Raw genomic sequence first — 15,402 nt, forward strand, 5'->3', positions numbered from 1 at the left:
ATGAGCAATTCCTGCTGCCCCACAGCGCTCACCAGAACAGGGCTGCACTCAGGCACCGAGCGCAGCCCCACAGCAAAGCAGCGCTTTTGCCTCGGCGGCTACAGAGAGAAAGTAGCAGTGGCTCAGAGTCAAACCCAGAAAACCAAACAATACCCCATTGTATCTGCTGCTAGCCCACCGGGCTCAATAAACAGGCACACAAAGTAAGAACTCAGCAACTGTCACCAGCTACAAAGCGAGAGAAATCACCATTTCCATTCCTCTGTCACCATTAGCATTAGAGGTGCTTGCAGCAGAGGTACCAAGGCTGGCTGCGGCACCTGGGCCATTAGAAGTGCTTGCAGAAGAGGTACCAAGGCAGGCTGCAGCACTGGGGCCATTTCTATCGTTCAGTTGTCTGAATACACGAGGCCAGAACTCCCACACAGGCAGGCTGTGTATTTTAAGCCCCGTGTAGGCGCCCAGCTTCATCTCAGACAGGATTTTCATTTCCAGGAGCTCATGATTCAGTAGTGAACGTAGCGCTTCCAAGCTGGAGAACTATCTGCATTGTTCAAGATGAATTTAATTTACAGAGGTGGCACAGAAGGGAACTAAGCCTTCACATTAATTCAGCAAACATCCCAGCAATCGGGTTTCCATCCGAAACACAGAAGTGCAGTATTCATCTATCAGCTTCTGAGTTAAATTCAGCAACTCTGTCATGTCAACACATGTTCCCATGCTCTCCCCGCTCAGCTCAAAAAACAACACACAATCAGAGAACTGACTCAACCTCTGGCATGCCTGCATATGCCATACACAATCAGGGAACGTATAACTCTATTGCCTCAGTTGCTGTTGCAGAAACAGTCTCCCAGGCATCAGCATTTTTATCTGCGTGTTACAGGAAAAGAAGTTGAGATAAACAACCTGACATTGGGACAGATCAGAATGCACCGTGTTTTATTTCCAGGGTGTGAACACCTTCCAGTTCTTACACCCATTCAAGGCTAATGCCACTAACCAGGCCATTCTCATCCAGGCTTTCACCCTTATGCCTAGCAAGAACAATTTCAGTTCCCACACCAGAAAATACCAACACTCATCGCTTTCAGCAGACCAGCCACACACTAATATGCCCAACTAACAGATCCAAGGATCTCCCACCCCTTCTCCAGAGCCAGCAGCTCACCACCCCTTAGCTTTCCCTTGGGGCAACCTGGGACAGCTGAGTTGCACAGGAGCATCCAGCATCAGCTGAGCAAACACAGAACAAAGACAGATAAGTCAACCGCACTGCGTGCTCAGCGTTACTGACCAAGGGAGGTCTGCATTCCGTACCTGGGGGTTCTAATCCCAGGATGCTAAGCACAGCACAGACACCCAGAGCCACTTACAAACCAAGCATGCTGCTTTACTTGCATTTTATTTCTGTCTTATTATGTGATGGATTCTGATCTTGAAATAACAAACAGACTTCTTACAACATGCAGCCAATTAGTGCACATCTTGGGGCAATATCCTTCCCTGGCACAGGAAGACGAGATCTTTGCCCTAGCATACATTTGATTGGCAGGCATTATTAAAAAGAGGACACTTGGGCTGGGGGACATGCCCACAGCTTAGATATGTCAACACTACAAATGGACTGTCCTCCTGTGTGTCAATCCCTGCAGTCACGTTCCACCTGCTGCCCTACATTAGGTGGTTAAGGCAGAAGCTTTAAGGGACATCACGTGGGAAATGTGCAAGTTAGTACAGCATGAAAACAACACGCTGTTCACTTGACAGATCCATTTGCTTACACATATGCTAGAAATTTTTCAGATCCTTTGTAGACAGACACTACACAATAGGTCCAGACATCAAGGGACAAGTGGATTTTCTCATTTTGACACCACTTTCTTCAAAGTGTGGTTTTTTTTGTTTTTAATTTGCCTTTGGAAATTTGGAACGACCATCCAATAATGGCAGAAGACTGGAAATTCTTGAGTTTTGAAATATTGCATATATGACAAATTATCTACCCGGATCAGTTGTGCCTTCCAACTCCTTCTTTTATTTAGCAGTCCTAAGATTTGAAGCTGCAGTTTCCAACAGTAATGAAGCCAGATTGTAATATCCTATGATAACGGCTCCAGAGAGAGTTAGATTAGCAGCTAGGCTCAAAACAGGCAGTCCAATGGGAAGCTCACTTAAAATGCTAGGCTTTATTTTTTGCAACAGTATCTGAAGCTATAAGGATCCTGGCTTATCCACTTTCCTGCTAGGCTCCCTGGGAATGACTCATCTCATTGGCTTTACCAACATCTCAGCTCTACTCCTCTTCACATGGAAACAGCCAGAAGATTCAGACTGTCATTTATTCACACCCATTCTGCACACCTTCATGAAGTTAAGATCTACCTGTATCCCTGGGTTTCAGGGTTTGAATGGGAACCCACAGTAAATACGTAGCTAAGCAGCTCGTGGTAACTTGCTGCTGGTAAGGAGCTGGCCAATTGCATTTCTAAGGTGAGAAGCAGAAAGCACCCTGAAAAATGAGCACCCACTCACCTAGCTGCTGAAAGGCAGGATGAGGTGCCCCTCTTTAAGCCTTAAGCTCTTTCCAAACCAGATGGAAGTAAATCAGGCCAGAGCTCTGACTGCACCTACATGCAACACTATGGAACACCAATTGCAGTGCTGGCCAGGAGTGAGGTAGCAGCCTCACTGCCTACACCTAACAGATGAGAAGATGTGTTCTTTACACGCACAGCATACAAATATATGAACTTCTGAAGCACAACACAACTGCACTGAAATAAGAGGTGTCTGCCTAAAACCAGTAGCTGCTCATCAGCACCAGCTCTGCCTAAAAGCAGTCCACAACTCCTGTTCCTTCTGCTGATGTTTTCCTAGGTTTTTGCATTAAGAAGTGGGAAATGAAAACAACAAAACATGGCTGCTCCAATTCACCTGGAAGAAGCACTACAACAGTGACACAGTCTAGAACCAGGAGCTACTACATCTCTTTCTGCTACTACTATCTTTCTTTATCAGTGTATTTTCACCATCTTCCTTCACTGCTCTGGGAATCCCATCAGTGTGCCTTTATTACCCAAAATACAGCCTTAAACCATGTCCTGAGCACATCTTTGTCTAGGTTGTGCCCACCCAGTGAGACACCAGGGCTACCAGAAGCAGAAGACCTCCCACAGATCCCACCTTAGAACAATTATCAGTTTTCTGAACTGCCCCAAAGTTGCCACAATCACTGTATAAAGCTGAGATTCTCAGGTAAATCTAGAGTTTCTACGTACTTCAAGCAACCTGCACTTCAGCTGGTACTTCCCACTTCTCCTGCAACTAAATGACATCCCTTAGTGGTATCCAAAGGACATTTTTTAACCAAGAAAAACGATTTACATGAATCATATTTTGCCACTGGTTAAAGACCTGCAATGGTGAAGCATCATTGAATGCCATCCTCCAGATAGCACACAGCAAATCAAGCTGAGAGCTCTTGGCACCCCTTCCCAAACAAAGCTATTCGTACAAGCCTAACATACGCTTAAACAGATTTTAAGCTTCATATTTTATCAGAAGTCATAATTAATACTTACGTGTTTGTTTCTATACTGAGAAAATTGAGAGAGGCCAAAAACTGTTGCTATGGCACCTCCTCCAATGAGAACAGTTCCTTTCACTGCCTTCTGAAATGCCATTTTTTACTGTAAGAAAAGAAGATAAAAATTAATAGGCAGTTATACCATGTCAGAATGTAGGCAACACAGAGTAGACCATTTGTAGAAGAAGAAGATGATGTTGTGACAAATTGGAACTTAAGAGTAGCAATAGATTAATTAACGATTTTCATCGCAATAGCAGTGACTTCTAAACAAATGTAGACAGAGGCAAGCCAGAATGCTCTGGTATTTGCAACTCAAGCAGAATGACAAAAGAGTATTTAAGCACACGGGGAGATGTGTGGGTACACACATACGTGGTGCTGCACGTACCTGCATACATGACAAGTACTCACAATACTGTGGCAATAGCAGAGTAAGAACACTGCCATCAGCCACACGGCCATCACATCCTTATTGCAGCAGAACAGCTGATCTGCTTGCAAGATCACCTTCAGCTCCCCTCCATCCCCTCGAAACCATTTTTACAACCAATTATCCCAACAGCACTCCATCCCACGTCTCCACCAGGCATTACAGCCCTGCTCCCACAGCTCCCCAGCACAGCTCATCCTACCCAGGCACAGCACAGAGGCGATGAGCTGCCAGCCAGGAATGGCTCCTCCAGCGCTGAGCGGCAGCGGAGGCACGGGACAAGACCGAGTGGTTTAGAACAAGCACAGAACTCTATAATCTAGCTTCAGAGGTATTAAAGCCAGGCCTATGTAGGTCAGGAACATTCTTAAAAGGCCCAGTGTTTGGGGCTGAATGAAAAATTTGCATGGAACTGACCTGAATCTTAAGTAGGCGCAACCCAACCCATCCTGCCAGGACCAAAGCAGCTCGCATCCCATAGAAACATGTGTCAGGTTAGAACAGCTCAGACAAAGCTGAGTTCTGAGGTGACAAGGGCAGCTTTGTGCCCCAGCGCCGCACAGCAGCCCCAGCACAAAAGACAGCACTGCTGCAACACGGCACAGGCAGCACACACAGCCCTGAGAGCCCCTGTGCATCTGCAGCATGGCAAGGGAGGCTCTGGGCATCATTCCACCTTTCAGTTGGCATTACAAGCGGCACCAAAGATCTTTAAAAAACAAAACAAGTAAGAAAACTTGCTTTAAGAATTGATACCATCTTTGCTCTGTTCACTGTGCTTGCAGCATGCTGGGGGGAGAAAGCACACCAAATTACTGCAGGCTTCAGGAATGATGTATGTACTGATGCACTGATTGTTGTGCAGGAAGAGGACTTGCACCTTCCCCAGCATTTTTGGGAAGAGCAGCACACACTCTGCAGGGTTCTCATCACAAAGACAACCTTTATTGGACCATAAGTGGAGTACCAAGTTTTCCACCGACTTTATACTTCAATCTCAAAAAAGACCAACTTCACCTTTCCTCTATATTGTGACTGGGAGGAGGGCCCCAAATCCCCCCCCCCACCCGAATTAACTACAAAGAACACACGCAGGCAATGAGCATCAGGCCACACACCCGTGGCTGCACAAAGCACATGGCAATGGCAAACACACACTGAGCACTCTGTGTACTGTGCGTTGTCACCATACGGCCTCTGCAAGTCATTAGAATAATAACTTAACTTCCAACTGCAAACTGGAGGCAGCTTTCAAGGAGTTCCACACACCTTATGCAGCAGCACAGAGTCACTTCAAATACGGCTGTAAGACCCTGCCTCACAAACGCCTGCTCTGGGAACACAATATGCTTTAGAATCCAAGCAAGTTTCAAAAGAACAAATTAGCATCTTCCAACAAGCCAACTTGCATGACAGAAAAAACACTGGCTTTCAAGAAAACAAATGGAAGTATGTCCTACCACTTGTTTCTCCTTAAATCACCACATTTAGCTGTGAAGCCTGGGTACACAGCTATCAGAATCAAAGCCCCACATCTTTACTCAGCAGGGCCAAAGCAGAAAGCTGGAGGTGCAGGGGCTGACCGCCATCCCAGCTCCCCAGAGACCTGCACTGCTTGACGTAACTATGCAAACTCCTGACAATTATGGCAGTTTTTTTTTCCTCAAAGCAAGGGAATTGTGATACCAGAACTGTGTGTCCTGCTGGATCATACTAACCAAGTTTTTTTTCATTAGCCCACAGCCACAAAGACGGTGAAGGGATTGGAGCATCTCCCTTACAAGGAAAGGCTGAGGGAGCTGGGTCTGTTTAGCTTGGAGAAGAGGAGACTGAGGGGTGACCTCATTCATGTTTATTAATATGTGAAGGGTGAGTGTGATGAGGATGGAGCCAGGCTCTACTCAGTGACATCCAATGACAGGGGCAGTGGGTGCAAGCTGCAACATAGAAGGTTCCAAGTAAATACCAGAAAAAGCTTCTCCATGATGAAGGTAACAGAGCACTGGAACGGGCTGCACAGAGAGGTGGAGGGGTCTCCTTCCTGGAGACATTTAAAACCCACCCATGTGCCCTGACCCAGGTGTTCCTGTGCTGGCAGGGGGATTGCACTGCACGGTCTTTTGAGGTCCCTTCTAACACACATTCTGTTATTTCTGAAGAAATCCAGCTTCTTAAAAAGGAAGGAATCACATCACATCTTGTAACCAGTTGACCATGACATGTTTAGTTGTGTTAAAGAACTCCTGCTGCACCAACCAAAACTAGATTTTCTCCACCCGTGAACCAAACCAGAAGTATCACTGCATAAATGAAGAAGCACAAAAATCTGTGTGCTACATTTCCAAGCTGTTTGCACAAATTTATGAATATAATAAAAGAAAGACTCGACACTCAGTGAGTTACATAAATAACTACATGGTATTTTTTTTCAGTAGCTTGAAGTACTATTTTCTTCTGACTACATTTTGCTGTTAAAATCCTCAAGCTACATACTCACATAAAGAATAAAAGCCTTCTAGGTCACAGCTGGGAAATAAGATACTTGCAAACATTACACCTATTCTTCATATTCAGAGACATACCTCACCTGCTTCCCTTTCCAGAACCAGTGGGCACTGACCCAAAGTCTCCCACTCGCAGCTGCAATGGTTCAGGAGCTCCCAGGTCTCCCAGATGGGGGAACTGGTCTGAGCAGCCCCAGCCACCATAAGCAGCCCCCCACAACAGCTGCCAAAACCCAGACAGCCTCGAAGCACTCTGTCACCAGCACTAACGGAGCACAACACAACCCTTCATATGCACGAGCAGCTTCTGGAGACCAACCATCCTTTAACAGATTATCAGAATCACACAAAAGCTCGACTCAAAATTGCCTTCTTGGATGAGGCATGCAAAATCTTCAGAACGGTGTCTTTTAAACCACTGTTTTTAAGCAAACTAACCTTTCCCACCTTCTCCACTGAAGCTTTACACCCTACAGGAGCAAGGCCTCCAGCAGGGCACAAAGGCACTGCCACCAGACCCCATTTCACCCCAACCACACCGTAGTGATGCTCCATGTGCCACATCACAGCTCTGCCGCAGTGTGACACCAGGAATGGTGTGGCTCCTTGGTGCCCTTCCTACGGCCAACTTCAGCCCCTGCAGCTGGCTGTCAGCGTGGGGCCTGGTCCCTCGGCCCTTGGGAGGGGAGAGCAGCTCTGGAAACAGTGACAGACACCATTTGTGTGGACAGCTGTCACATTTTGGGGTGCATTGCACTGAGTGTGGCCAGCAGGGCAGGGAGGTGCTCCTCACCTCTGCTCTGCCCTGGGGCAGGGGCACAGTTGGAGCACTGCAACTGTACAGGGCTGGTTGGGCTGGGGAGCTCCAAAGGCCCCTTCCAGCCCCAGCACCGCAGCTTCCTCCAGCCCACACAGAAGCTCCTCACCCACACAGCCCTGCTCTGGGCAGGAGGATGGTAGCAGCACGGCCCAAACATGGCCTGGGCAGCCCTGTGGCTCAGTGCCAGCACAGGCAGAGAAATGCCAGGCTCGCTAAGCATGCACATGTGGAGGTGTTCCCCATGTCCCAGAGGAGCTTCAAGGGCTACTGCAAGCATCAAACAGGATGAACCAGAGAGCAGAGAGGAAACAGGACAGAATGCAGGCCATGTAATTATGGCAAAGATTGTATGTGGAGTGCTACAGATACAGACAAGAACCTAAACTCGAAAGCCCTCATCTATTCCAAGCAGATAATAAAACTTGACTCTCTTCCAAGCTGCGATCAACAACTTGTGATGGAATCTCAGAATTTTATATTAAGACATATCGTAACAGCATGCAGCACACGAAGCAGCGCAGTCTGAAATAAGTCATCCTTCCAGAACACAAATATTCTGAGCGGCCTTTAGAAATGGCTCCAACAGCACATGCTGTGTTAATGCTGTAAGTGCAGTCCAATGCTGTACATCTCCAGGTTGAGCAAGCCGTACCCCTCGTTTCAAGGCATATTTTGATGTGCAGCACCTGTGGGTCCATGTCCTCAGCTACAGGGCTAGGGCAGCCCTTGGTGAGCCACAGATCAAGCTGCTGGATGAGGGGATCAGGGAGCCCTCTGCTGCCATAGGGCACAGTACGAGCAGCAGGCACCACGTGCAGCGTGATCTGCCCAGATGTGGTAAGCAACCCACAGGGGACACTGCCCACCCAGCAAGGCAGCAGAGCACAGTGCACAGGGATATGCAGCAGTATCAGCTCGAGTTTGTAGCTATCTTAAGCCTGCCTATCAGAAGTGTGCTACAAACTGCAGAAGGTAGTACAAAGGAGAAGAAAGAGCCAGCCTACAGGAAATGGGAACTACACAAGAGGTTTTATCAGGACAAACTCATGCTTTCGGTTTCCAAGCACTCACTACAAACTGCCTTCAGAGCAGGAATCACTCCCTCCTGCACTGAATTCCTACCCAGCAACTCAGTGCACACCCTGGGTGGTAGAGAGGAGCGTAGTTTCCCAGCCAGCAGTCCACCATGGGAAGCACACAGCCCAGAGCTGCAGGACCCTCAGCCCAGCCCAGCTCTGCTCCCCAGTAACACTGCCAAAGACAGGGCTCTCCCGCTTTGCTCCAGCCCCACGCTTAAAATCCAAAAAGCAGACAGACAGAGAACAACTTACTCCTGTTTCTAGATAAACTATTTCAACACCCGTCCTTGAGAGAAGCTTCCGAGCAGGGCATCCCACACGACAGGTCTCTGCCTCCCCACCACCGGCAGCAGAGTGCTGTGATGCCCACGAGGAGCACAGCCCGCAGCGCCCGGCCAGGCACTGAGCAGGCAGCCTGCTGTTGGCTGGGATCTCGGTTGGGGTTGTGTCACTCTGCAGCCTGCCAGCACGCATACCTGTGGGGCTCCCAGCACTCTCCAGTTAGCCTCACTTCTGGGCTCCGGTCCCTTCTAATTACCGAGGTATGGGGCTAGAGCTGCAGAGAGCACAGGGAAAGGAATGGGGGAGGAGGGAGCGAGGGAAGATTCAGACGCAGTACCGCAAGCTGGAGATCAGAGGAAGATGACTACTTTAGCGAAAATGCAGAGACAGATGGATACAAACTGTAAAGCTTTGCAATAAGTGTGACGCCCTGTATGCTGCCATCAGACATGGTGTATGAGACGCAAAACCTGTTAAATTAAGAGAAGAAATCCAATCTGTTATGTTGTATATCTGAGCGCTTTATGAGGCCATTACCATGGAATCTGGGTGCTTCGCATTCCATTTTAAATGAACACATCTAATAAAGTGAGTCATTCAATGGAAGACTCAAAAATAGAAAACTTATAATCACCCCCACTAGGGTTTGCATAACCTGCCATTCGCACGGTAGCATTGTATAATCCAGTGCTCTCCAGTTGTTCCAAAGCTCCTCAGGTGAACACTGGGTGTGCGAACTCCAAACCAAAGATCCCTGCAGGCTGAGCTGGGCACTCTGCGCTACCTGTGCTTCTACAACCACTGCTACCCCTGTAATGAAGCTTTTGATCCTTCTGGCTGGGCCACTTGAAAGGTAGCTGCAGTGCTGGTGCCCAGGACCACAATGAGCCAGGCTGTAATCAGGATTCTTACTGCAGGCAGTGCTGCTCAAGAGCAGATACTGACAGCTTGCAGAATGCATCCATATAGGAAATGCTCAAAGAACATGGAAAAAAAAAAAAAAAAGGATGTAATGGGATCACATTAACACCCCACACACAACACAATCATCTACCATGTCCCATGTAGCTGTTCTTGTTTGCTTCTTAAGTGACTAAAGCAGTTAACACTTTACATAGTATGTCAGACCACGCTAACTAAAGTAAGCATCTTAGAAGGCAGTAATTAAAGCTTCAATCAGCCAGCGCTGGAGATGCTTGCCCTGCAGCACTCCCACAAGCACCAAACACCTCTGTGCTCAGCCTGTACAGCTCCCATCTCCTGGGCTGCCCTCTGCTCTGCTCTGCCCAGCAGTGACACACAAAGCGGCACGCTGAGAAGCAACCAAAGCTGGTTATCTCACAATCTGGGCTCTGACACACGCCCTCATGACTTCTGAATCTCATTCCTGCAAGCCACAGCTGTAGGTGAAGCCACACACCAAGACAAGCTTCCAGCAGATGCAGAATTTGGCTGTCACCAAAACGCTGCTGAAGATGACACTCCAGATCCTCTCCTAAAGCCTCTGATGGTTACTTCAGGTTCTTAAATACAAGTTACAGCACTTTAATTAAACTAATTATCCCAGAACAACCTCACCAAGCAAGCACAGAAACACAGCCTATAATATCTAAACAGCTGGCAGGGTTAGAGTCCCTTGAAGCCATAGACCGCACTACAAATTTTAAGTTCCTACACCCTAAATTTAAAGCTCCCAAATCCCACAGGCCAACTTCCACTAATTAGTGGAAGCAAAGCAGCAGTTTGCCATATGGGGAGAATGCTGCCCACGCGGTGAGCGGGCCTGAAAGGAGCTGCATGGCATGTCACAAAAAACCACGGCAAAACAAAGAACAGCCCTCCTATCTTCGCCCTTCTCTTGCTCCCCACTGCTTCCAACTTCCTTGCTGTTTGTGCTTAGGTGACCAAGACCTTCCCACCAGGGTTAGGTGGCAGCCCAACTGCTTTAACCCTACAAGGGTTTAACATGGACTTCTCTCTCTGTCCTTTTTGTATTTTTCAACTTGACAACTTCCTTTCCCACGTCACACACTACCATCACTCTCCAAAAACAAAACAAAAAGCCTCACAAACTCAAAATAAAATAAAAGCGTACCAACAAACAACTTGTCTTACAGATAAGGCAAGGAGGAGTTAGACAAAGTTACTGTATAGATGTTACCCTTTTCTGGCATTCCTCATTCACTTTGTATTTAATGCAGATACTTGACAGGAGCCCACCAGTTCAGCTTCATCCTAATACTTCTACCTACAGCTCCTTCCTTCACTCCTCCCACTCCAAGGCAAATAGTAAAGGAGAAAAGTAAAACTCTGTATGTTAAACATATTACAGGACTGGGCATATACAGACAGGTACCCACTCAAAGGAAGACAAACACATACAAACTAGGTTAATCATGGAGGCGTGTCAAGGAAGCAGCCTACTTTTACACCCAGAGCTGAACTCAGCTCCCAGCCAACAGCAGGGGCACGCAGTCAGTATCACTTTGAAAGAAGAACTAACACTTGGTTTGAGAAACACTTTGCGAAGCAAATGAGTCCCTCTCCAAGGCTCGGTACCCAGCCAGCAGAGGAACGCCAACCCAATCTCCATTAGCACTTTACATTTATAACTCTGGGCGAGTTCATCTGGCATTTGGAATCCTCTGAGGCAGTTACATGTTCGCTTGGGAACTTGGATCAAATGCGGTTATTTGGAGGTAGAAAATGCTTCTCCCCCTGCACCACTAAAAAAAGAGAATAAAAATCAATGCTATGATAACGTAGAAGAGTTCTGATTGCAAACTGTTTGCTCATGATGTAATACAGGAAGTTTTCTGAAGCAGTGCTTTTTGCAAGAAGCAGAACATACCTGCATTGGCAAGAGCCGCAGCGTTGCTGCGGTGCAGCCCTACAACAGGTGCTGCTGAGAACAGCCTCCACAGTGCATCCACAGGGCACCTGCTTTCAGGAAGCCCCAGTCCTGCCCCACAAATACCCACAAAGCAGCTGAGGTACATGAGGTCTTCCTCACTTAAAGGAAGACCTTCCCACTTCTGTCTGATCTGCTTCAGACCTTCTCCACCCGTAGGCCCCAGCACTCATCCACCAACTGCTCAGCCTTTCCCACTCCTCCAGGAGCACACAGGGCAGGCAACCAGCATGCGTGCAGCAGGTCACTGGCACAGGCACCTCCTTCTGAAACCTGCACCAACAGACTCCCACCAGCTGCAGTGGCACACTCACACAATGGAGCTACTCCCTGGAAAAACAGGCTTGGACTGCAAACAGAAAGCCAAGCCCTACATAGCTGACATCTACAACTGCACTATCAGTCCCCTAGTTTAAACGAAGAGCAGCAAAGGCCCATAAGCTTTAGAAAAGATACATTAATTTTTGAAATCCTATTTGGCAGCATGTAAACTCACCAAAACGAGGCACCTGATAGATGCAAGCTGCTGCTCAACAGGGTTGCCTGCAAATGGAAGCCCTCATTATGAAAGAAGTAAGATATGTACACAGGGAAATAAATAATTGCAAGCTGGACATTGGGGGGAAGAGGGGGGAAAGTATATTTCTCTTATGTATTTGCTAAAGCATGAACAGCACTGTGAACAGTAAGCATACAGCAGAAGGGAACCTTTATGAGCTTTCACTTGGAAAGCTGTGCACTGAAGGCCTTTGAACCCATCCAGTTTTCTATGCTTCTATTAGCAGGAGATTACCAGGCAGTAATGGATCTCTAGATTTAACAGTTCATTAAGCAGAAGGGCACAGCCTAGGACACTGCTGTCACTGTGCTCCTGTGTGTACATATATGCACACAGAACTAAGTAAAACAAAACACTCATCCACAGATTGTTACACGCAAAGTAACACCATGAAGTAGTCGTAACGTCTGCATAATTTTTCATGTTCACATCCTCACTGAAAGCTTTCACCCGGTGCTACAATGAATGTGCATGCTAAGTGTCTAACATTAATAACACTGCACTTGTTGCTATTATAGAGGAACCTATACCACATTACACCTCAACTATCAACAGTCAGATCTCCAAATACCACTGAGTCATTACTACTCATCACACATTGCTCCTATTGCTGCACGCTGCTGAGGAACTGCACCTACACCAAATGAGAAAAGGGAAAGGCGTGATTAAATTCAGTTAAAAATACATCGTGCTACCAACAGCTGCCTCCTGAGCCCGCTCCTCATCCATGGCTGGGATTATCTTACAGAGGGACCCGGGTGTCTTCAGGCTGGTGGTGTAACAAGCCTTGCGTAAGCTTTGCGCTCGGGTAACTCTAGCTAGCAACATGCAATAGCGAGAGCAGTTCAGAGAAATTGCAGCGGAGAGTGAAAATAAGACACAAAAAGCACAGCCATTAACCTGAACGCCGTCAGAAGATAAACACAAGAGCCTGCAGTGGTGACAGCCCCAGGCACAGCTCTCCAAGCCCCTTGGGTCCCTCCCTCCCTCCGCAGCCTCCCTGCACTTGTAGCTAGATGCAAGGCTGGGCCGCGTTCCTGTGCCACTCCTCCCATCAATGCAACGCTGTCCCTTGAGAGCTCGTGGCAGCGCGGCCAGCAGAGCCGCAGCCACCCAACACGCACAGAGGGCCTGCTCTGCTCGTGGCACAGCACGCAGCCGGCAGGTCCGGCTGTTTTCTCAAAGCGTCCACGTGCAACCCCTACCCTTCTGCAGCCATGGGCTTACAAACATTTGACCGATTAAAGAGATAAGGAGCCGAAGAACCTCAGGAGTTCCTTATTACACCCATACACTCTCACCCAGGAGCAATGCTAAGTGCTCAACACGAGCCACAAGTGCTCCAGCCCTACCGTGCACAGCTCAGCATCCCACCCCACCCCCGCGCTCACATCCCGCCGCATCCCAGCCGCAGCACGGCCCGTTCCGCAGTGACGAAGGAGCAGCTGCGGGCCACCTGCGGGACACGCACAGCGGGACGCGGCGGGCCGGCTGCGGCTCCTCAGGGCACGGAGCTGCCGTTCACGGAGCCGCCGTGGGCTCCTCCGCGCAGCAACCGCACGCCGCTTCTCCCTGATTCGCACCGGCTCCCCGCCGCCCCGCCGCTTACATAAACGAGCCGAGGAGGGGCCGCGGCTCCCGGCAGCTCCGCGCGATGGAGCAGAGCACACGGGATGCTCCCGCCCGCCGAACGGCCGCTGCGGCTGTGCCGTGCCGTGCCGTGCCGTGCCGTGCCGGGGCAGCCCCTCGCCTCGCCTGCCTCACCCCGCCCGTCCCTCCCCGCGCCCCGCCGCCCGTTACCGGCACATCAGGGCCTGGCGGCGCGCAGTGGCCGTGCCGGTAGAAGGGCTCGTTAGGCCCCGCTCTCCCGGCCCTTACCCCGTGCCGCCGGCGCTGCCGCTCGCGGAGGCGGATGCCGAGGAGAAGCGGCGCGGTTACGGAGCGGCCCGGCGGCCTCCCCGCCCCGGGCTATATTTGGGCGCGCCCCGGGGCCGGGCCGCGGCTGCCCGCGTGGCGCCGCTCCAGCACGGCGCGGCCCGGCCCCTCCTCGGCCCTCCCCCGGCCCGGCCCGCAGCCGTCCCACAGCCGTCGTCCCGGCCCGCCCCGCCGCCCGGCGCTGCCCCGCGCTTCGGAAAGGCCGCGGGGCCTCGGTTCGGGCGGACCGGGAACCGCCGGGACAGCCCCATAGAGAGCCGCTGGGGGCCAGAGCACCTCCCGATGGGGACGGGCCGAGAGCCCCGGGGCTGTGTGGCCGAAGGAGAGAAGGCTGAGGGGTCTGAGCGGCGCTGACCCTCAGCTGAAGGGCCGGGATGGGGCCAAACACACGTGCTGTGAGCTGCTGCGGGTCGGGATGGCGAGGATCCAGAGGCCGCTTCCATAACCACGTTGTGGGATTCTGGCGCCTCGAGTGGTTTGTGTGCAGTTCTGGGCCACTCGGTACAGGAAATACATGGAGGCCCTGGAGTGTATCCAGAGACAGACAACAGAACTGGGTAGAGCCTGGAATGCAGTCCTAATGGGAATGGCTGAGGGAACTGGGATGGTTCAGTCTGAAGGAAGCCCCGAGAAGACCTCATAGCTCCCTACAGCTCCAGAAAGGAGGTTTAGAATCATAGAATCACAAGGTTGGAAACGACCTATAAGATCATCTAGTCCAACCATCTTCTCATCACCATTGCCACCACAAGCACTAAACCATATCACGCAGCACGTCATCCAGACGCCTCTGGAACACTGCCAGGGATGGTGACTCCACCACCTCCCTGTGCAGCCATTCCAGTGCCTGACCACTCCCTGAGAGAAAAAGTTCTTCCTTATGTCCAACCTAAACCTCCTCTGATCAACTTGCGGTCATTGCCCCTTGTCCTGCTCATTGCCTAGGAGAAGAGGCCAAATCCCTCATCACCACAACCTCCCTTCAGGAGGTTGCAGAGTGCAGTGAGGTCTCCTCTGGGCCTCCTCCAGACTGAACAATCCCAGCTCCCTCAGCCGCTCCTCCTAAGACTTGTGCTCCAGACTCCTCACCAGTTTCATTGCCCTTCTCTGGACACGCTCCAGCACCTCAACATCTTTCCTGTAGTGAGGAGCCCAAAACTGAACACAGCACTTGAGGTGCGGCTTCACCAGTGCTGAGTAGAGGGGGATGCTCACCTCCCTGCTCCTGCTGGCCACACCATTTCTAATGCAGGCCAGGATGCCTTTGGCCCTCTTGGCCACCTGGGC

The 15,402-nt window shown here is 50.0% G+C and overlaps 1 protein-coding gene across 4 annotated transcripts in view; it reads right to left on the minus strand.

The window, feature by feature from the left end:
* The window catches only part of GPD2 (glycerol-3-phosphate dehydrogenase 2), a 50,444-nt gene extending 36,330 nt beyond the window's left edge, over nucleotides 1-14,114 (minus strand). Inside the window, exons 1-2 of one of the 4 annotated variants that reach the window (XM_048952793.1) lie at nucleotides 14,059-14,114; nucleotides 3,588-3,695 (exon numbers count right to left, since the gene is read on the minus strand). In XM_048952793.1, coding sequence (XP_048808750.1) covers nucleotides 3,588-3,689 — 102 coding nt within the window. In that variant the 5' untranslated portion in view covers nucleotides 3,690-3,695; nucleotides 14,059-14,114. Of the gene's footprint in view, nucleotides 1-3,587; nucleotides 3,696-4,227; nucleotides 4,333-13,789; nucleotides 13,883-13,980; nucleotides 14,002-14,058 lie in introns of those variants that run through there. The other 3 variants (XM_048952796.1, XM_048952797.1, XM_048952795.1) reach the window with 3 other exon arrangements.
* Nucleotides 14,115-15,402: the final 1,288 nt, after the last annotated feature.

This window comes from Lagopus muta, chromosome 8 (assembly GCF_023343835.1).
Source record: "Lagopus muta isolate bLagMut1 chromosome 8, bLagMut1 primary, whole genome shotgun sequence".
Taxonomy (NCBI): domain Eukaryota; kingdom Metazoa; phylum Chordata; class Aves; order Galliformes; family Phasianidae; genus Lagopus; species Lagopus muta.